Genomic DNA, 23262 nt, shown 5'->3' on the forward strand with positions numbered 1-23262 from the left:
TATATCTGCCAGTGGTGCAATGGAGGAGAGCAATGGAGAAAGGTCCTGGATAGGTCATAAAGGGATAAAATATCAAATTTTGAGCACCAGGAGCCAATAGAGGTCAAGAAAACACAAATGATGGATGAGCAGGACATGATCAGAGGCAAAATATGGACAACCAAATTTTGGATCAGATGAAGTTAGATAGTGAAAGATATTTATTCTTTCACAGGATATGGATATCATTGGCTAGACCTGAATTTATCTGACTTTTACTTGAGTTGATCCATAATTTTCTTTGCGAAGAGGGTGTTTTACCATTTTCTTGAACTGCTGCAGTCCATGTTTTGTAGATATTCCCACAGCGATTTTAGGAATGGAGTTTCAGGAAAGATGGAAGGCTGGCCAATGAAGTATTAGAATAAAGGTGACAGGCACATGAGATTTTTAGCTGATGGGCTGAGGAATGTAGGCAATGCTATCAAGGTGGAATTGGGCAATCTTTGTGATTGAAGGCAAATGGATGGAAACTCATCTCAGAATTAAATAAAATGCAAATGTCGCAAACAATTTGGTTCAGCCTGAGAGAATTGCTCGGGAGGAATTGGACTTGTGGTTAGAGTGTGAATTTGTGGCAGGGAGCAAAAATGGTTACTTTAGTCTTTCCGATATTAACATGAGAAAATTGTGGCTCATCCAAAACTAAGAAAATCAATCTTCGTAGCACAGTCATTGTTAACGGGGGAGCAACTCCAAAGTAATTCTGGATGCAAGTTAACTCCTCAATCTTGCAAAGAATCAACTTTGATTGCAAGCATGAAAAGCTCCCAATTTCACTTCAGAAACTAGAAGCAGGAGTAGGCCATTTGAGCCTGCTCCGCCATTCATTTTAATTACGGCTGATCATCAAATTCAATATCCTGATCCCACCTTTCCCCTTTGCTAAATATAGGCCAGGATGTTGGTTTCCCATCCCACCATCTGAAGAGTTGGTGGGGATTACATGCCTGCTGACACCCCAAAGAGTGACAACTGGCTGCAATTGGGAATTCCATCCCTTGCTTGGGAGGGAAATCCACCTTAGAGAGCTGCTGGATAATCTAATTGACCTGCAGCTCCATAGGGCCCGCAGCTCTATCATCTCTAAAGTGCCAGAAGCTGCAGTGGACAGGAATGAGACTGCATGCAGTCCCTGGAGCCGAGGGCCAGAATCTTACAGGTGTTAACACCACTGGGATTTTCCTGTCCTGCTGCAGTGAACAGCGATTTAGGTGGGCACCAAATTCTTTGACCTCACTGCAGCGTGAATGTGGCATGAACAGTAGGCAGTATCACACCCATTGTCTCAGGATTCTAGAAAATAGTTTAGGGTATCTCGGTTGAGACTGGGAGGATCTTGTTTTCATGGGGATTTTATGTTATATCATTTTATAACTGGTTGCATACCAACATCCATCTTATATTTACTGATTGTAGAAGTATTGGGTTCCAATAATGGTGACCAGTGACTAACTACGGTAGATGTTTATCAACAGTAGCTGAGCAGCTGGTACAAGATGTGTCTCTGCTGTTCAGAACTCCCACACTCCTGAGACATGACCCTTTTGTACCTACATCATCCCAACATCCAGGTGATCATCTGGTCTACGCTGATCACATTTGAGTGTTTGCCATGGCTCATCTGGTAGCATTTTTGTTTCTGAGCCACAAGGTTCTGGGTTCAGTCTCACTTCAGAGCTTGAGCATAAAAATTAAGCTGCACTCCAGTGCAGTACTGTGGGTTGGAGACGCCATCTTTCAAAAGCAACGGAAAGCATTCTTCCTCCCTGGGTGGATGTCAAAGTTCTCATAACACTATTTCAAAGAGGCACAGGGAAAATATCCTGGTGTTTTGGTGAAAAGTTATACTTTAAACAACGTTGAGTTAAAAACAAACTCAGGTCATTATCACATTGCTGTTGTGTGCAAATTAGCTGCTGCTTTCCTTACACCAGAATAGTGACTACTCCTCAAAAAGTACTTTGGCAGTAAAGTCTGGTGCTTGTGAAAAATGCTGTGTAAATACAAGTCTCTCTGTTGTTGCTCAGTAGGAGAAATATGAGAGGAGAAGAAGTAATGTTTTATTAATAACTTTAATAGATGCCAATCTATTTGTACTGTGAGCCATGCTTTGGTTATCACTGCCTCAACTGAATATAATTTCCCAATCTACAATATTGTAAATCATTACATTCTGATTGCATTGTTTTGAAAACAAAAATTGATAGGCTGCAAAAGGAGATCATTCAGCTCATCATGTCTGTCCTTCACACTTGATCCCAGCCCCTTCTTCTTTTCATCCATGCCTTTTTAATTCTTTAAAATTTTTAAATACTTATCCGCTCGACTTTAAATTTTTTTCTTCCACACATGTCGCTGGTAGCTTTTCTGTTCATAGAACTCTCAGTTTAAAATAAGAGAACAACTTTTATCTTTTCCCTTTGTTCTCTTAGCAATGGCCTTAAATATATGCTCCCTAAGATACTAACTTACTTTTAACAAAGATTTCTTGAGGATAATTTTTTTAAATTAGATTTGACAATATTTTGCTTTGTGCCAAAACCATCACAAAATGTAGACTTTGCCATGATCTCTGTTGAAGGACCTCAACAGATTTTCAAATTAAGCTCAAATATCTCAAATATTCTGCACGTTTTATTAGAATAAATATTCAATTCTACTCCAAAATCTGTCCGGCGTAGTCAGAAAGTCCTTCAAATAGATTTTCCTACTAAAGAATTATGGAATTACTTTGAGTGAAACCTCTTCAGCTGCGATAATTACCTTTTACTGCAGTGACCCTTGCTATTGGATTAGAGTATGAACATCACAGAAGTGAAAATCATCAATCACTTTAAATGTAGTTCTGTCAATTCATAGTGTTTGCACTGTAGAACATGCTGAGAATGCTGCAAAAAAGTGAATACACAGTTGTGAAACTTTGCAAAAATAACATAAATGTTCTTTCTGTCAAGGGAAAGTCCATACAAGCTTGAACATAATTGTTGATGGGGGGTTATCCAATTCATGTGGTGTACATGGAGTTCCAAAAAGTGTTTGCTAAAATGCCACATATTAAACATGCCAGCAAAATTGAAACCCACAGATTAAATAGGGCATGCCAATATTGGAAATTAAGTTGGCTGAGCGACAGGAAACTGCGTAGTGCTAAATGGTTGATTTTTGTACTGGAGGAAGGTTTATTTTTGTGGGGTTCTCCAGGTACTGTTAATCACCTAGACTTGATTTTGTAGACACAATTTCAAACCTGACTAAGTGTGGCAGTAGTGGTGGGAACACAGTTGTGTACTTGATAATAAGTATATTGTTTGAATACAAGAGAATAGTTTCATTATCAACTGTCCTCTAGCTACCATCTACAAGTGATGATTCTTCACATGATTGTTCAATCATAGATGTTATGGCACTAAACCAATGTAAACATGAGAAGACTTTGGCTGATAGGATTAAGGAGAATCCTAAGGCGTTCTATAGGTATGTCAAGAACAGAAGGTTGGTCAGGGCAAGATTAGGGCCAGTTACAGACAGCAGGGGGAAGTTGTGTGTGGAACCGGAGGAGATTGGAGAAGTATTGAACCAATATTTCTCTTCGGTGTTCACGCAGGGGGACGTGAATATAGCTGAGGAGGACATTGGGTTGCAGGGGTGTAAAATAGACAGTATTACGGTTGATAAAGAGGATGTGCTGGAAATTCTTGAGGGGCTGAAAATAGATAAGTCCCCTGGTCCGGATGGGATCTACCCTAGGATTCTCTGGGAGGCTAGAGAGGTGATTGCAGAGCCTCTGGCTCAGATCTTCAGGTCGTCATTGGTCTCTGGTGTAGTCCCGGAGGATTGGAGGATAGCGAATGTTGTCCCATTGTTTAAGAAGGGGAACAGAGACTTTGCCGGGAATTATAGACCGGTGAGTCTTACTTCTGTTGTGGGCAAGGTTTTAGAAAAAATTATTAGGGATAGGATTTATAGTTATTTGGAGTGTAATGAATTGATTAGAAATAGTCAACATGGTTTTGTAGCGGGTAGGTCGTGCCTTACTAACCTTATTGAGTTTTTTGAGAAGGTGACCAAAGAGGTGGATGGGGGTAAGGCAGTTGACGTGGTATACATGGATTTTAGTAAGGCGTTCGATAAGGTTCACCATGGTAGGCTTCTGCAGAAAATGCAGATGTATGGGATTGTGGGTAATCTAGGAAGTTGGATCAGGAATTGGCTATCAGATAGGAGACAGAGGGTGGTGGTGGATGGTAAATATTCATCATGGAGTACAGTTACGAGTGGTGTGCCTCAGGGATCTGTTTTGGGGCCACTGTTGTTTGTAATTTTTATTAATGATCTGGATGAGGGTATAGTTGGGTGGATTAGTAAATTTGCTGATGACACCAAAATTGGAGGTGTGGTAGATTGTGAGGAAGGGTGTCATAGTCTGCAGGGAGACTTAGATAGGTTGCAGAGCTGGGCCGAGAGGTGGCGGATGGAATTTAATGCGGAGAAGTGTGAGGTAATTCACTTTGGTAGGAGCAACAGATGTGTCGAGTATAGGGCTAACGGGAGGACTTTGAATAGTGTGGATGAACAGAGGGATCTAGGTGTGTGTGTACATAGATCCCTGAAAGTTGGGAATCAAGTAGATAAGGTTGTTAAGAAGGCATACGGTGTCTTGGCGTTTATTGGTAGGGGGATTGAATTTAGGAGTCGCAGTGTAATGTTGCAACTGTACACTACTCTAGTGTGGCCGCACTTGGAGTACTGTGTGCAGTTCTGGTCCCCGCATTACAAGAAGGATGTGGAGGCGTTGGAGAGGGTGCAGAGGAGGTTTACTAGGATGGTGCCTGGTATGGTGGGGAGGTCCTATGAGGAGAGACTGAGGGATTTAGGGTTGTTTTCGTTGGAAAGAAGGCGGCTAAGAGGGGATCTTATTGAAACATATAAGATGATTAGAGGTTTAGATAGGGTGGATAGTGATAGCCTTTTTCCTCAGATGGAGAAAGCTAGCACGAGGGGGCATGGCTTTAAATTAAGGGGGGGTAGCTACAGGACGGATGTCAGGGGTAGGTTCTTTACCCAGCGGGTGGTGAAGGATTGGAATGCCCTGCCTGCTGCAGTTGTAAATGCGTCTAGTTTGGGGGCGTTTAAGAGATCTCTGGATAGGTTTATGGACGAAAAGGGATTGGTATAGGCTAGTGGGTCATTGTTTTTGTAACTGGTCGGCGCAACATCGTGGGCCGAAGGGCCTGTTCTGCGCTGTAATGTTCTATGTTCTATGTTCTATGTTCTAAACAAATAGGTGCCAAAAGGACATGATTATCCTTGTGCTGTCAGTCGCCAGTATGAATGCTGAATTTTATTACTACCTTATTATTACGGTACATCATTTTCAATGTATGAGGAACCTCTGTAAAACTCTGTTCAGCCTCAACTAGAGCATGTGAAGGCTATAGAGAACATGTAAAAAAGATTTGTGAGAATGGTTTCAGGAATGAGGGAGTTCAATTATGTGGGCAGTTTGGAGAAAATAAGGTTGTTCTCCTTAGAGAGAAAGTTGAGAAGACAGTTGAGAGAGACAGAGTAGATACAGAGAAATATCCTATTGGTAGAAGGTTGGGAACCAAAGAACACTGATTTAAGGTGATTGTCGAAAGAACCAACAATGATATGAGAATTTTTTTTAAGTAGCAAGTGGTCAGTATATGGAATGCACTACCTGAATATATGGTGGAGGTAGAAACAATTAGAGATATCAAGGGAGTCGGATAAATACTTGAAGAGAAAACAAGTGCAAATCTACAGTGGAGTGGGACTGGTGGAATTGCTCTGGCAGAGAGCCTTCAGGAACATGCTGGGCCAAATAGCCTCCTCCTGCGCTGTGACCATTTTGTGAGAGTCACTTTCTCATATAGTTTGATTTAAACAGAACAACTATAATTGGACATGAAAATAAATCAAATTAACCAATTTACATTTTGGAAGATATCTCTGTGGCTTTGATGCAGTTAATCAAAGTTTCTGGGTGATGAAGAAACTGTTATTCAAAGTAAATATTTGAAGATATCGCAGAAACAAATGAAGATTCAGGTAAAGGTAGGCTACCCATTTAAAAATGTATTGTGAACCCATTGATAGAGTATGAAAAGTGTTGGTCTTTCCAAACTTAAATAATGGTAGTTAATACGAATGAGATAACCACGAATTTCATATTACAACACAAGAACATAAGAAATAGGAGCAGGAGTAGGCCATCTAGCCCTTCGAGCCTGCCCCGCCATTCAATAAGATCATGTCTGATCTGTTGTGGCTCAGTTCCACCTTCCCGCCCTCTCCCCATAACCCTTAATCCCCTTGCCTATCAAAAACCTATCAACCCACGTCTTAAATATATTTAGCAAGGCAGCCTCCACCACTTCAACGGGCAGAGAATTCCAGAGATTCACCACCCTTTGAGTGAAGAAGTTCCTCCTCAACTCCATTCTAAACCTCCCCCCCTTTATCTTGAGGCTGTGCCCTCTAGTCCTATTGTCCTTTCTGAGCGGGAAGAGTCTCTCCACCTCTATCCTATCCATCCCATTCATCATCTTATATGTCTCAATGAGATCTCCCCTCCTTCTTTTAAACTCTAATGAGTACAAGCCTAGTTTATTCAGCCTCTCCTCATAGTTCAACCCCCTCAACTCCGGTATCAGCCTAGTGAACCTCCTCTGCACTCCCTGCAAGGCCAAAATATCCTTGCATAAGTGCGGCGACCAAAACTGCACACAGTACTCCAGCTGCGGCCTCACCAGTGCCCTGTACAGTTGCAGCAAGACCTCCCTACTTTTATATTCAATCCCCCTCGCTATGAAGGCCAGCATCCCATTTGCCTTCCTGACCACCTGCTGCACCTGCAGGCTGGGTTTTTGTGACTCATGCACAAGGACCCCGAGGTCCCTCTGCACCGTTGCATGCTGCAGTTTTTCGCCATGTAAGTAATAGTCCTTCCTACCATTATTCCTACCAAAGTGGACAACTTCACACTTGCCAACATTAAATTCCATTTGCCAGTTCCTGGCCCATTCGCCCAGCCTATCTAGATCCTTCTGCAGACTCTCCACACCCTCCGCACAATTTGCCGTTCCACCAATCTTGGTGTCATCAGCAAATTTGACACCGTACACTCGGTTCCCTCCTCCAGATCATCTATATAAATGGTAAATAGCTGAGGCCCCAGCACCGACCACTGGGGCACTCCACTAGTCACCAACCGCCAATCCGAATAGCACCCATTGACCCCCACTCTCTGGCCCCTATTTGACAGCCAATACCCTATCCACACTAACACCCTACCCCCAACTCCATGCCCCCTGACCTTCTGTAATAACCTCTTGTGCGGCACCTTATCAAACGCCTTCTGAAAATCAAGAAACACCACATTCACCGGCTCTCCTCCATCCACCGCCCTAGACACATCCTCATAGAACTCCAATAAATTCCAATAAACACGAGATCACAAGTTATCTCATTGATAATGTAACAGAGTGGACAAGGGTACTGTGATTGATGTGCACAAGGACTTTCAAAAGGCAGCTGGTAAAGTAGCACAATAGATTTGTCAGAAAAATTGAAGCTTATGGAATTAAAGGGCCAGCGGCAGCATGATTTCAAAATTGGCCAAGAGACTGAAAGCAGAGCATAATGGCAAAGAAAAACAGAAAATGCTGGAAAATCTCAGCAGATCCGATAGCAGAGAATAGAGCCAACTTTTCGAGTCTAGATGACTCTTCATCAGAGCTGAATCATCACAGCTTCGTTACAGCTCTGACAAAGGGTCATCTAGACTTGAAACATTGGCTCTATTCTCTCCCCACAAATGCTGTCAGACCTGCTGAGATTTTCTAGCATTTTCTGTTTTTTTTGTTTCAGATTCCAGCATCTGCAGCATTTTCCTTTTATATTAGAGCAATGGCAAAGGGTTGATTTTCAAACTGGAGGGAAGTGTGCAATGGAGTCCCCAGGGATTGTTGTTGGGTTCACTGTTTTATTGAAATATAGTTAAGGCCTGGCCTTGGCTCTACAGCCATAATTTTAAAGTTTGCAAATAATACAGAACTCAGAAATGCAATGTAGTAAACGGTGAGGACAGTAACAGACTTCAGAAAGACAAGGACTGATGGAATGGGATGACACTTGGTGATTGAAATGTAGTGCAAAGGGATTTGTTTTGCCCGGAAGAATGATGAGAGGTAATATAAATTAATTTTAATTTTAAAAGAGGTACAAGACTCCAGAGATCCAGTGGTGCACATCTTTGACTGTGGTAGGACAAGTTCAGAAGTTGTTTAAAAGTTATAACAGATTTGTGGTTTTATGACTAGAGGCCTACAGTAAAAGTGCACAGAATTATGCCAAACCTTTACAAATTATTGACTAGGCCTCAGTTAGAATATTGTGGCTATTTCTGAACATCACACTGTGGGAAAGGGAAAAACAAATACTGGGTTATGGGGAAAGATCAGGGATTGGAAACTAATTAACTACTTCCTTCCGAATGGTCTTTTATGCTGTATCATCTCATGAATTACTGATAAATGATCCACTTTAGAAAAATAATTCTGATGTTCTCCTATGGCAACATCTGATTGTTTCTTTACTTCAGCATTTCATCTACACTAATCAATCTGGAAGTCCAGTCTATGTATTAATCACTTTTGGGGTGAAGATCTTTCTCTTAGTCTTATTCTACTTTCACAATTATAAGTAATCGTCTAGATTTTTAAAACATATTAACTGTCTTTTGTCGACTGCCAGATCACTTCTCAATACTCATTCTAAGGGTGAAAAGTTCAAGTTCCTTGTGTCATTCTTCAGTAACTCAGACCTTTGCCACTAAATTCTGTCTTGTGGCTTTTAATGTAATGGCTTTATTATATGTCTCCTTTATGCTTTGATGGCTTGAACTGGATACAGTCAAAGTTATTTCCAACAAGAGCACTACAGAATTTGCTGATAACATAGATTCATCTATTTTGACGCTATAGTTTCAAATTATGTTGACTTTGTTTATTGTTTCTTTGTTGAATTGCTCAAATGACCAGGACTCCAATATCTATTTAACTCTATAAATAGAATGATAGAATCCTACAGTGCAGAAGGAGGCCATTCAGCCCATTGAGTCTGCACCCAGGCCCTATCCCCATAACCCAATGCATTTACCCTAGCTAATCCCCCTGACACTAAGGGGCAATTTAGCATGGCCAATCCATCTAACCCACACATCTTTGAACTGTGGAGGAAACCGGAGCATCCGGAGGAAACCCACACACAGGGAGAACATTTCTCCACGTAATAATGAGAAATGGGTGACATGTACTATAATATTGAATAGTTCAATATCATAGCACATGTCACTCATTTTTTCTTACTATGCGGAATAATTTACTCTTTTATGTATTAAATTTAATCTGCCTTTTTTTTGGTCCATGCATGAGTTTCTGTTTCCACTTCCCTGTCTCAGATGTATCCTTGACATCTCTTGACAGGACAAGGTCACAAACTCAGAGATCCTAGAGCAAGCTACTTCCATCAGCATGCACTCATTGTTAAACCAACAATGTCCACAGTGGCTCAGCCATAATTATCAAATGGAAGATGACCATGTTTCAACAGTGAGCTAGCCACAGGTTCATGACCTGTTGGATGTCAATGCATCCACTACAATGATACCTGCAAGTGAGATACAAAGATTGACACTGACAACTGGGAGACAGTTATTGATGGCCGATGATTGCTGGGGTCGAAATGTTTGGAGTGCATGGGAAGAGGTATGTAGGCACAGAAAATAGCACCTTTTCTAATTCCACTCTTCCTTTGCAACAAGCTGCCATGCCAGAATGGGCACCTGAACCACACCTGGCGATGTTTAACACAGGTTTGCTCACCATGGCACAAACGATCATCTCCTCAGACCGAAGGCTGACAAGAAAAAATAGTTTACCATCCAACTTTTTATATTATTTTTGAGATGTCTCTTTTACTTCCATTAATTCTCTTGACTTGCTATTAACTACAAATGTGACTATTTTGCATTTTGTTTAAGTACATATCTGTGATGCAAATGAAACAATAGTCCTAATGTTGATTCTAGTGGAGTAAGAACAGCCGGGCTTGGGAATGGGGAAGAGCAGTTGAGCCCATGGATGGAGAAGAACAGTCAGAGATGGGGAAGAACAGTTGGGGATAGAGAACAATTGGGGATGGGGAAGAACAGTCAGAGATGGGGAAGAACAGTCGGGGGGGATGGGGAAGAACAGTTGGGGGCAGGGGTGAGAAAGAGCCGACGGAAATGGGAAGAACAGTCAGGACATGGATGTGGATGAACATGGGGAAGAACAATCCCATTGGGGAAGAGTGGGAACAATCAGGCCCAGGGATGGGGAATATCAGTCGGGGATTGGGGAAGAGCAGTTGCTGATGGGAAGAACAATTGGGGAGTAGGAAGAAGTCAAGGGGTGGGGAAAAACAGCCTAGGGGATGGGGAGAACAGTCAGGCTTTGGAGAAAGGTGAATGTGTGTCCAAAATGAGAATCTAGTAACACTCTTGAACCAAAGGAGCAACAACATTCCCCCATTAAAAATGACCCAAGTATGTTTTTTAATAAGAAAATTTTAAATTAGTTAATACATATAATTAGAAAATACTTATATAAATTAGGCTTTTGTATGTTTGTACCCATTGCACAAAAGAATCTATTTTTGTGGTTTGACTCTCCAACACAATACAAATGTTTCTTTGGCGTTCTTTCAGTTCTCTTGGAAGGTCAAAAGGCGCGTAAGGTTTAGCAAATCCTGCTCTATCCTGTCTGCTATTGAGCGGTGGGATCCTATGGTAATTATTCAGGGACATAAATGTACAATCTACTCCCTCTAGAGGTACGGGGGAGACGGTATACTTATTTTTTAAAACCAAGTCCGATTTATGTTTTCAAATGAATCTAATGATGGCAATTGGTAACTAAAGGCTGTTTTTATTTTGTGCTTTCGAAAGGGCCATTGAACGTCCCCCCGCAACTGGAGTTGTAGGACTTTGATCGGTGAAGGCAGTAAGCAGCAGGAGTGACTGGGAGAGGCGGTCTGGGTTACGAGGATGAGCTGGTTAATGTATAGCCGTGCGGCGGGGCCCAGAGCGCTGTGTTCTCTGCTCTCCGGTCGCTGCAGCGTCGCTCCCTTTAGACTGGCTGCAGCAATGGTAAGTGGGGGACTGACATTCAGTGTTGCAAAGACGCGGAGGGAGCGCAACGCTTCCCGGTACCCAGTTAGTGCATTCAGAGCAAACAAGGGCCTCTCTCTGTCTGACACACACAGTGGGGGTGGGTGGATAATCTTTGGAAGAGAATGCCCCTGTGCACCGGAAGGGAGGAAATGCAGTAGATTTGTTCTTATCTGTTAATAAGTCTTTTCTTTGCACTCTTAGCTTTTCTCTAACTTTTTAAAATGTGGGCAGCAGAGAGATTTTTATTCAGCTGTCGGCTTTAACAAGCGTTAAAGGGGCACTGCCTTCGTGATCACACGTTAACGTTTTGTAATCCAGTCTCTTGCCGAGTTGGTTGTTTGGGACCAAATTAGCGCCAGTGAATTTTACAATTAGTTTCAGAACCTTGAGTCGCAATGAATAACTCGACCCCGCTCTTCGTGTTTAAATGGAATGCCTGCTGAACATTGCAGCAAATGTTATGCCGCCAGGGTGTGATGTTCTGAAATTACATGGCCTGTAAATATTCATGAAGATTGCCCATGATTTGACCCTCCTCAGCTTCCCCCCAGCCTTGGACAGTGTCAATTGCATCTTTCTTCTCAAGCACCTCTTCTGTTGCACACATAGAATCCCTACAGTGCAGAAGGAGGCCATTCGGCCCATCAGTGCTGCAAGGACAACAATCCCACCCAGGCCCTATCCCAACTACCCCACATATTTATCCTGCCAATCTCTCTGACCTACACATTCCAGGACATTAAGGGGCAACTTAGCATGGTCCGTGCAACTAACCCGCACGTCTTTGGACTGTGGGAGGAAACTGGAGCACCTGGAGGAAACCCACACAGACACAGGGAGAATGTGCAAACTCCATACACAGTGACCCAAGCTGGAAATTTAACCCAGATTCCTGGAGCTGTGGGGCAGCAATGCTAACCACTATGCCACTGTGCTGCTCAACTTGTTCCACTTTTGCCCACCTAATGGCCACCAAGACACTTTCATTAAATGTTTATTTTCCTGCTTCCACAGCCCTATCTGCAGTGTCCACCAAAGCTGCATCCTTGATCCTTCCTCATCTAATATACTTGGCACCGTCATCTGTAAATATGTCACCTTGGCTGATCTCGATGATGTTTAACTCCACAAATTCACTTCCTGTCCTAATCCGACCACCGTTACTGTGTTATCAAACTGTTTCCCTGATATCCAGGCCTGTGTGAGCTCCAATTTCCTGCATCTGAACATTGGAAAGATTAAAGTTGTTAGTTTAACCCTCTGCCCCAAACTTTGTGGCCTTGCTATTGACTCCATACCACTCCTCAGCAAGGTGGCTAGTGGTGTGCCTCAAGGATCAGTGCTGGGATCTCAACTTTTCACAATATACATTAACGATTTGGAAGGAACGGAAGGCACTGTTGCTAAGTTTGCAGATGATACAAAGATATGTAGAGGGCCAGGCAGTATTGAGGAAGTGGGGGAACGCAGAAAGATTTGGACAGATTGGGAGCGTGGGCAATGTATTCCTTCTGCTACTTCAGTGTGAAAAAGTATGAGGTTATGCACTTTGGAAGGAGGAATGGAGGTAGGAAATCAGAAACACAAAGGGACTTGGGAGTCCTTATTCAAGATTCTGTTAAGGTTAACGTGCAGGTTTAGTTGGCAGTTAGGAAGGCAAATGCAACATTAGTATTCATGTCAAGAGGGCTAGAATACAAGAGCAGGAATGTACTTCTGAGGTTCTATAAGGCTGTGGTCAGACCCCATTTGGAGTATTGTGAGTTTTGGGCCATGTGTGCTGGCTTTGGAAAGGCTCCAGAGAAGGTTCACAAGAATGGGCTCTGGAATGAAGGGCTTGTTGTATGAGAAACAGTTGAAGGCTCTGCGTTTGTACTCAGCATTTAAAAGGACGAGGGGGGATCTTATTGAAACTTACAGGATACTGTGAGACCTGGATAGAGTGAACAAAGAACAACACAGCATGGGAAACAGGCCCTTCGGCCCAACGAGCCCGCGCCGCCATTTCAACAAAGCATTTTCCTACACCTACCCTGCCCCGTGTGTATGTGAATGGTACCCCTAATGTAGCCAGTGGTCGTGGAGAGGATGTTTCCACTAGTAGGAAAAATTAGAACCAGAGGACAAAATCTCAGACTAAAGGGATGCTCCTTTAAAACAGAGTTTTCAGCCAGCGAGTGATGAATCTGTTGAACTCTTTGCCACAGAAGGCTATGAAGGCCAGGTCATTGAGTGTCTTTAAGATGGAGATAGGTTCTTGATTAATAAGGGGATCAGGAGTTATGGGGAAAGGGCAGCAGAATGATGATGAGAAAAATATCAGCCATGATTGAATGGTGGAGCAGACTTGATGGGCCGAGTGGCCTAATTCTGCTCTTATGTCTTGTGCATAACTCTTGGGAATATGTTTTCAACTTACTGTTTATTTGATCCCATGGTGAATTTCTGAGATCATCTTCTTGATATTACTGCCAACTTCCTCTCCTATAACTACATCTGCCTGCACCTTACTTCAGTTGACCTGCTGCTGAAACCCTCAGCAGTGCTTTTACCCCATTCCTCTCACCCTGCCCCTCCTTTCACATTCCAACTCATCTGGAATTCTGCTACTCTGCTTCTGTCCTGCACCGAATCCTGCTCCCCCATCACCCCATTTTTGTTGACCTGGTTCGGGGTTCCCTGACACATTTCATTTAAAATTCTCACCTCCTCCCTGTCTCTAATACAGTATAGTGCTCCCTGTACCCTAAACTCTGACCTCTTGTTCATTTTCCTTCTCTCTTTGCTTCACAGTGGCTTTGGGCAGCATGGCGGCACAGTGGTTAGCACTGCTGCCTCACAGCGCTAGGAGCCCGTGTTCAACTCTGGCCTTGGGTCACTGTGTGGAGTTTGCACGTTCTCTTTGTGACTGTGTGGGATTCCTCTGGGTGCTCCGGTTTCTCCTCACTGTCCAAAGATGTGTGGGTTAGATTGATTGGCCATGCTAAATTAACCCTAGTGTCAGGAGAATTAGCAGGGTGAATGTGTGGGATTGCGGGAATCGGGCCTGGGTGGAATTGTAGTTGGTGCAGACTCAATGGGCTTTTTGCTGTCTAGGGATTCTATGATTCACTGATGGTAGGTGTGCTAACAGCTGACTGGGTCCCATGCTTCGAGATTCCCATACCGCATCTGCCTTTTTTTAACGATGATCTGTAAAATCCATATCTTTAATCAACTTTTTAGTTATTGCTAATATTTCCTATGTGGGCTCCATATCTATTTTTGATTAGGTTTCTGTTTCGTGCTTTAGGGCAGTGCTGGGAAGAAAATTGAGATATAATGCAAGTTGTCATTGACAGTGGTGCAGTGGAGGGCTACAGCTGTTTGGTTAACTGTGCTCCAACAAAACTTCTCTCATTTGCAGTTTGGGGTGGGCAAACCTCACCAAAAATAATAATGTTCTGGAAGCTTGATCATTCTTCACAATGTATCATGGTTTTAGATATTAATCATAGAATCCCTACAGTGCAGAAAGAGGCCAGTCGGCCCATCAAGTCTGCATTGACAACAATCCCACCCAGGCCCTATCCCCATAACCCCACATGTTTACCTTGCAAGACCCCCTGACAGTAAGGGGCAATTAGGCATGATTAGTTCACTTAACCAGCATATATTTGGAGTGTGGGAAGAAACTGGAGCTCATGGAGGAAACCCATGCAGGCATAGGGAGAACGTGCAGACTCCACACACACACACACACACACACAGTCACCCAAGCCCGGAATTAAACTCAGGTCCCTGGTACTGTGAGGCAGCAGTGCTAACCACTGTGCCATCATGTCACCCATATTAGAATGATCAATTGTAAAGTTCCTTAATGCGTTTCAGTTTGCAGAATTTCTCTACAAATATTGTATTTTCACTGTAAATTAATTATGCAATAATCACATTGTAGCCACATTTATTTTGATTAAAAATTAAAATACCGGTTAAATTTCTATTTGCTATGTAATTTTTTAGATCTTTGTACTATAAATATATTTTTGTAGTCTAATTTCTGTGCCTTGTCTTGTACACCATGCTTCTTGATTAGCAGTGCAACAACATGGAACTCAAGAACACAGCTATGGCTGATTTGAGTGTTTATCTTAGCAGAAAATGAAATTGGATTGGACAAAAGGGCTGTTTGACTCCACTGCCTTCCATCCTTTTGCGTCCCCAGCCAAGTTTCCCCTTCTTATCCAGAATTCTTAATTCATACATTGGAGTAAGTCTGAATGCTGCTATTGCTGGAAAATGATGGAGACTTCAATGTGGGAGTTTAATACTTTTACCACTTTATTGTCTGAATGCAGCAGATAGCTGTGTTTCACAAAATGAGTTAAAGACTGTAGTTACCATATGTTTAGGTTTGTCAAATGTCAAAATGTTGGCATGAGATATTGTGCTATTTTGGATTTTGACATCAGTTTTGAATTTTCAGTGAGGAAGAAGAATTTTGGATCTGTTAAATAATCTTGGGTAATGTTTTGGGGTTCATAATGCGGAATGTTTCCTTTGGTTCAGTTCAGTTGGCCACTCCTGTAAGTGGACCTTGCAATTCCTTCAAACCACATTGACCCTTTACTATTTACCTAGATATTAGGAAAATAGAGATAACAGAATATGCACTTTGTGGTGCTTACTGTAAACCCACTCGATACATTTACAAAACAGGTAAATGCTACAGGTGTGGCATAACTGTACATTGGTCAAACGATTAAAACATTTTTCTTTGACTAACCTGCAATATGAAATGGACTCTTGACAGTTATTCTTTCTTAAACGGCACCAGCTGCCACAGAATCTATGGATGTTGCTGAGTACCCTGATGGCTGAAGACAGCGTTTTTTTGTGTAGTATCCCTCAAATAAAATAGTCCAGAACATTGAAACAGTTTTTCTCATAAATTAATTTAGACATTTGAACATATGTAAGATTCAAAATTTCGTTTGGGCATACATGTACAGGTGATAAACCCATGTTTGGGTGTCTTGGATGTTTGTAATGGAATGACTTGGCATTTCAATCAGTTCCAAGCACTTTGATTAACCAAGATGAGTCCCTGTCCCAGGGTCATGATAGCAATAACATGTTATATTGGCCACAATTGTGTTAATTGTATATGAAAAGAGTGCTTTATTCTGTTTACTGGTGGGGATTAACTACGACTCTTCTGCCCACTTTCAACCTTTGCCATGTTCAAGGAACAAAGAATCCAGTAAGTCATCCGTAAACAAAATGCTTTATTTTTGTTGCATTTTGTATTTGCTACAATGAGACAAAATGGCTAGAATAGGGGCTGTTTCAGTGGCTCGGCTGGTCAAGGTGATGAGCAGCAAAGACCTGAAGAAACCCAAGTTTGATTGCCAGCCTGTAATAAATTACTGATGACTGCAACTTTGGCCTAGGGTATAGAAAATTTTGGCCAGACTTCTTTCTGTTGATTAATGTTGTCTGCTGGAAGTGCATGGGAGCATGTGTATTGATATTGGGTTAGACTTACAGGTGCTCTCCTGTGCAACAAAATAGCTGGCCAATCCTCATTATTTATGTTCACATGAAGAATGGGCTTTGGGGTGTCTAAACACCTGTTGAACTGTTTTAAGGAAATAGTTAACTTTAAGTGGGAAGGGCTAATTGGCAAAAAAGAAGATAACTAAAGTGTTGCAGGAGGATGACTGTGGTTGAAATATGCTATATATTTGTCATTCTCTGTTTCACTCACTAAATTATATCACTTGCAGTACCCTAGAAAAGTGGCCTGACAGTAGTCAAGAATTTGTAGGGAGAGTTGCTAATGCATACCTCACAAGAGTATACCTATTGCCTCTAAATAGCTGGATATTTTGTGTAGCAGTTATTGTGACTAAGCTAACAAGCTAATGTTTGTATTATGATGCGCAATTTTATACATTTTTAAACAAAAAATGCCACCACAAATGTTTAAGTACATTTTAGGATAGGCTCTGAGTTGGGATAAATTTTGTTTTTTTTTGTGTTAATCACAAGTGTAATCAATTAGAAAACACAGAAACCAAATTTGAAGTTTAGCTAACCTACTAAGTATAACACACCTTTGATATAATAGACTTTTTCATGAATGAAGTAGAAACAATATTTGTAGTGAGGCTAAAGTTAACTGAAGTTAGAAATAGGAAAGGAGTGGTCACGTTGTTAAGAGTTTTCTATAGGCCCCCAAATAGTAATAGAGATGTGGAGCAGGAAATTGCAAAGCAGATTATGGATAGATGTGGAGGTCGCAGGGTAATTATCATGGGTGACTTTAACTTTCCAAATATTGATTGGAATCTTTATCGGTCAAATAATTTGGATGGGGCACTTTTTGTACAGTGTGTGCAGGAGGGTTTCCTGACACAATATGTGGGTAAGCCGACAAGAGGTGGGGCCACATTGGACTTGGTACTGGGTAATGAACCGCTCCAAGTGTCAGATTTGTTTGTGGGAGAGCACTTTGGAGATAGTGACCACAATTCAGTGTCTTTCATTATTGCAATGGAGAGGGATAAGGCCATCTGGTAGGGCAAGGCTTATAATTAGGGGAAGGGTAATTATGTTGCAATTAGGCAAGAATTAGGGAATGTAAGATGGGAACAGAAACTGTCAGAGAAAGGCTCAAATGAAAAGTGGAGCTTGTTCAAGGAACAAATATTGTGTGTCCTTGATAGGTATGTCCCTGTCAGGCAGGGAGGAAATGACCGAGTGAGGGAACCATGGTTCACAAAAGAGGTTGAATGTCTTACCAAGAGGAAAAAGGAAGTGTATGTAAGGATGAGGAAACAAAGTTCAGTTGGGTTGCTTGAGGGTTACATGGTAGCAAGGAATGAGCTAAAAAAAAGGGCTTAGGAGAGCTAGGAGGAGGCGTGAGAAGTCCTTGGCGGGTCGGATAAAGGAAAATCCCTAGGCTTTTTACTCTTAGGTGAGAAATAAAAGAATGACCGGGGGGGGGTTAGGGCCAGTCAAGGATAGTAGTGGGAACTTGTGCATGGAGTCAAAAGGGATAGGTGAGGCGATGAATGAATACTGTTCTTCAGTGTTTACCAAGGAGAGGGGCCATGTTTTTGAGGATGAGAGTGTGGTACAGGCTGATAGGCTGGAGGATGTAGATGTTCTGAGGGAAGATGTATTAGCAATTTTGAAAAACCTGAGGGTAGATAAGTCCCCTGGGCCAAATGGGATATATCCTAGGATTCTTTGGGAGGCAAGGGATGAGATTGCAGAGCCTTTGGCTTTGATCTTTGGGTCCTCACTGTCCACGGGGATAATGCCAGAGGACTGGAGAGTGGCAAATGTTGTTCCTCTGTTCAAGAAAGGAAATAAGAATGACCCTGGTAATTATAGGCCAGTTAGTCTTACTTCGGTGGTCGGTAAGGTAATGGAAATCCTGAGGGACAGGATTTATGACCATTTGGAAAGATGCAGCCTAACGGCCTAATCTGGGATAGTCAGCATGGAAGGGTAAGTCTTGCCTCACAAATTTGATTGAATTCTTTGAGGAGGTAGCACAGTGTGTAGATGAAGATGACCATTTGGAAAGATGTAGCTTTTAGTATTGGATTTTATTATTGGATTTAGTTTGCATTTTAGTATTGGATTTTATTATTGGATTTAGTTTGGATTTTAGGAAGGCGCTTGATAAGGTTTCCCATGGTAGGCTCATGAAGAAGGTAAGGAGGTGTGGATAGAGGGAAATTTAACTGATTGGATAAGTAACTGGCCATCTCATAGAAAACAGAAGGCGGTGGTGGATGGAAAATTTTCAGACTGGAGACCAGTTACCGGTGGTGTTCCACAGGGATCAGTGCTAGGTCCTTTGTGATTTTTGTCAATGTCTTGAAAGAGGGGGCTGAAGGGTGGATCAGTAAGTTTGCTGATGACACCAAGATTGGTGGAGTAGTGGATGAGGTGGAGGGCTGTTGTAGGCTGCAAAGAGACATTGATAGGATGCAGAGCTGGGCCGAAAAGTGGTAGATTGAGTTTAACCCTGATAAGTGTGAGGTGATTCATTTTGGTAGGACAAATCTGAATGCGGATTACAGGCTCAATGGCAGGGTTCTGAGGAATGTGGAGGAACAGAGAGATCTTGCGGTTCATATCCACAGATCCGTGAAGAAAGCCTATAATGTGTTAGCATTTATTAACAGGGGATTTGAGTTTAAGAGCCGTGGGGTTATGCTGAAACTATACAGGACCTTAGTGAGACCATATTTGGAATATTGTGTGCAGTTCTGGTCCCTGCACTATAAGAAGGATGTGGAAGCATTGGAGAGAGTGCAGAGGAGATTTACCAGGGTGCTGCCTGGTTTGGAGGGTAGGTCTTATGAGGAAAGCTTGAGAGAGCTAGGGCTTTTCTCTTTAGAGAGAGGAGGATGAGAAGCGAATTAATAGAGGTTTATAAGATGATTAGAGGGATAGTTAGAGTGGACTTGCAGAGACTATTTCCTTGGGTGGATGTAGCTGTTATTAGGGGGCATAACTATAAGGTTCATGGTGGGAGATATAGGAGGGATGTCTGAGGTAGCTTCTTTACTCAGAGAGTGGTTAGGGTGTGGAATGGACTGCCTGCTGTGATAGTGGAGTTGGACACTTTAGGAACTTTCAAGTGGTTATTGGATAGGAACATGGGGCGCACCAGAATGATAGGGAGTGGGATAGCTTGATCTTGGTTTTGGACAAAGCTCAGCACAACATCGAGGGCTGAAAGCATGTACCTGTGCTGTGTTAACTGGCTAACTGAGTAGATTGCTGGAATCACTCATTGAAGGTTTTTTTCCACTTTCCTATGCTGATTCACAGCACACTCCATTCCTAACTTCGTTTAAAAACAAGAATTGGCTTCTGAATGTATTTGGAGTTGGAGAGCGAATTATCTTTTAGAAAATGGTTTTGGCCTGAGGCTGTATTCTGAGGCAGTTAAGAACTTGTAAGTATTCGATATTGGATGAGCAGAAATTTCTTTGTAATTAAATTCTTGGAAGACTGAAGCCATTGTTTTTGCCCTGGCAAATGCTATTCCGTAGCTGCCAACTCTATCCTGGCGACCATCTAAGTCTGTCTGTAACTTTTATGTTATGCTTCACACCCAGGTCACCTTCTGGCTCACATTTGTGCCGTTGCTAAGACCATCTATTTCCATCTCTAACATTGTTCAACTTCTTCCTTGTCTCAACTCATCTGCTGTTGAAGTCCTCATTCAATCCTTGTGTACCTCTTGACTATTCCAACTCAGTTCTGGCTGGTCTTGTGTATCCTACTCTCCATAAACGTGAGGTCATCTGAAACTCTTGCTGCCTGTTTCTTGACTCTCCCCCTGTCCTTGTATCGCTGCTGTGCTCACTGATCTACATTGGTCACGCAATGTCTCGATTTTAAAGTTTTCATCCTCATTTTAAAATTTCCCCCTAGCCTTACCCCAGCCTTTTTGTTTATCCTCCCCCAGCTTCATTACTTGCCAAGATACCTGCACTGCTCTAAACCTGGCCAATTGTACTTCCCTGATTTTAGTTACTGCACTATTGGTGACTGCTCACTTCACTCACCAATGCCCCAAGCTCTGGAATGCCCTCCGTATAGCTGTCTGACTCTTTACTTCACTTCCTTCATTTAAAAGTTTATTTATTAGTGTCACAAGTAGGCTTACATTAACACTGCAATGAAGCTGCTGTGAAAATCCCCTAGTTGCCACAATCCGGCGCCTGTTCGGGTACACTGAGGGAGAATTTAGCGTGGCCAATACACCTAACCAACTTTAGGGTGGTCCAGTTTCTTCCCACAATCTGATGAAACCCTCGCAGACACGGGAGAATGTGCAAACTCCACACAAATAGTGATGCAAGCTGGGAATCGAACCCGGGTCTCCGGTGCTGTGAGGCAGCAGCGTTAACCACTGTACCGTGCTGAGACACTTCTTAAACCTACATTTAGTAGTCTGGCTGAATAAAGAAACACATTAGCTTAAAATTGTGAAGCAAAACTTGTGCTTTTCAATTTATTTCCAAATGAGAATACTTGGAAAAAAGTAACATTGTTTTCTTTTAACTTGAGAGCTTTTATTGTCAGACCAGTTTTAGTGACTAGAGCTTGTTATTCTGAAATTAAATATTAAGCATAAAAAATTGATCGTTGGCAGGAAAGTAGCTGCTGTATTATTAGAGCAAGTAGATTAAGTTAATGATACTACTGTGTATACTGTGTACTGGAAGTTCCAGCTGAGTGACCTACAGACAAAAGAAGTTATACACCAACAAAATTTCTAACTCTTTTAGCGCAATAAGAACAGTATACCTTCTAAATTTGCAGAGCTTTTCTGTTAATTTCGAAGAGCCTAAACCTGATCTAAATTTGTTTACTCTGTAAGACTGGGGCAATGCTTCAGCTGCCACACAATTCAGTAAAACATTATCCTTCGCATTCCTGACTGGTTTGTATTGGCCTTATTTTCTAATTGTTGTTAAGGTAGAATGGAGTGGGTGTTTTTTTTGTGGGGGGGGAGGAATAGGTGGTTCATAGAATGATAGAATTCCTACAGCGCAGAAAGAGGCCATTTGGCCCATCAAGACCGTACTGTAAACCATCCCATCCAGGCCCTTACTTTGCAACCCCACACGTTTATTTACCCTGCCAATCCCCTGACACTAAGGGGCGATTTAGCATTTGCCAACTAACCTAACTGGCACATCTTTGGACTGCGGGAGGAAACCCGAGCACCCAGAGTAAACGCACACAGACACGGGGAGAATGAACAAACTCCGCACAGAAAGTTGGTTACCTGAGGCCAGAATTGAACCCTGGCCTCTGGTGCTGTGAGGCGGCAGCAGTACCGTGCCACCACTGTGCCGCCTTAGTTTCAGCCAGGTCCTAACTATCTCAGATGGACAGTGCAAGATCAGCTTCGTGTTAACTTCATACATTTAGAATTGCAGTGGGGCAGAACAACTGGATTTGGACAGTTGGACACTTCAGAGTTGTCTGTGTTAAGTTTCAGGTATTCACGTCAATAACCAGCACTGTATTAGATTTCCTTTGTTGCAATTTTTTTTTAAAAAGGTGTCAGATTTTGAGTTGATCTGACAATTTCAATAGTTGCTACTTAAAGGCAGTTGCAAGTTTAGAAGTTTCATTCGTTGCTTCTAGTCGAAATGATTTGCCATCTTGTGGTGATTTTAAATTACTGCGTCAGACTAAAGACTTGCTGCTGAGGCATTTTACACCCTGTGTAAAAAAAAATAGAAAAAAATCCTTACTTTATTCACTGTTAGTACATGAATTCACATAGCTTGGGTAGCATGCAAAATAGCTGAATGTTGCTATTTTTGGAAACCATTTCTTCTCCTAACACACTGGATACTTTTGTTACCTTCCTCCATTTTAAAAATAGCAAATGTTGACCCTGCTATCTTTACAAATTATTACTCTATTGCCAACCTTCTCCTTTCTAAAACAGTTGAACAAGTTATCACTTTGCAGACTCATGCCCCTTTTTCTGGAAAATCCTTGTTTAAATATCACTGAAATGCCAGCAATCAAAGACCTCATTGACATCCTGTGTAACTGGAATTGTGTGAACTTCCTCAACCCTCTTGACCTTTCTTTAGTTTTTAAAACAGTTGATCCCCCAATCCCCTACCAAAGCCTCTTCTCCATTGCTGGACTGAGACTAACTATGCTTGGTTCCACTCTTACCTATCCAGTCGCAACCAGTGTATTTCCAGTGATTTCCATTTTCTCAGTACTTACATCACCAGCCAAACATGTATCGTTTTGATCCCTCTGATTCCCCATCTACATCTTTGCCCTTAGCAGCATTGTCCAAAGACATGAAGCCAGTTTCCTCTTGTGTATTGTAACACTGCGCAACACCACTCCATTGCTATTTTCAATCCTTCACCACTACTTTTGTTCCTCCAACATGTCTGCTGTCATTCTTAGCACCTAAACAT

The 23262-nt window shown here is 42.1% G+C and overlaps 1 protein-coding gene across 1 annotated transcript in view; it reads left to right on the forward strand.

The window, feature by feature from the left end:
• The first annotated feature begins 10901 nt into the window (after positions 1-10901).
• Positions 10902-23262, forward strand: part of LOC145351801 (pterin-4-alpha-carbinolamine dehydratase 2) — a 54234-nt gene continuing 41873 nt past the window's right edge. Inside the window, exons 1-2 of the mRNA XM_080201449.1 lie at positions 10902-10941; positions 11057-11257. Of these exons, the coding sequence (XP_080057575.1) occupies positions 11156-11257 (102 nt within the window). The 5' untranslated portion in view covers positions 10902-10941; positions 11057-11155. The remainder of the gene's footprint in view (positions 10942-11056; positions 11258-23262) is intronic.

The sequence above is a fragment of the Carcharhinus amblyrhynchos genome, chromosome 13 (assembly GCF_965287045.1).
Source record: "Carcharhinus amblyrhynchos chromosome 13, sCarAmb.v2.hapA, whole genome shotgun sequence".
NCBI classification, from domain to species: domain Eukaryota; kingdom Metazoa; phylum Chordata; class Chondrichthyes; order Carcharhiniformes; family Carcharhinidae; genus Carcharhinus; species Carcharhinus amblyrhynchos.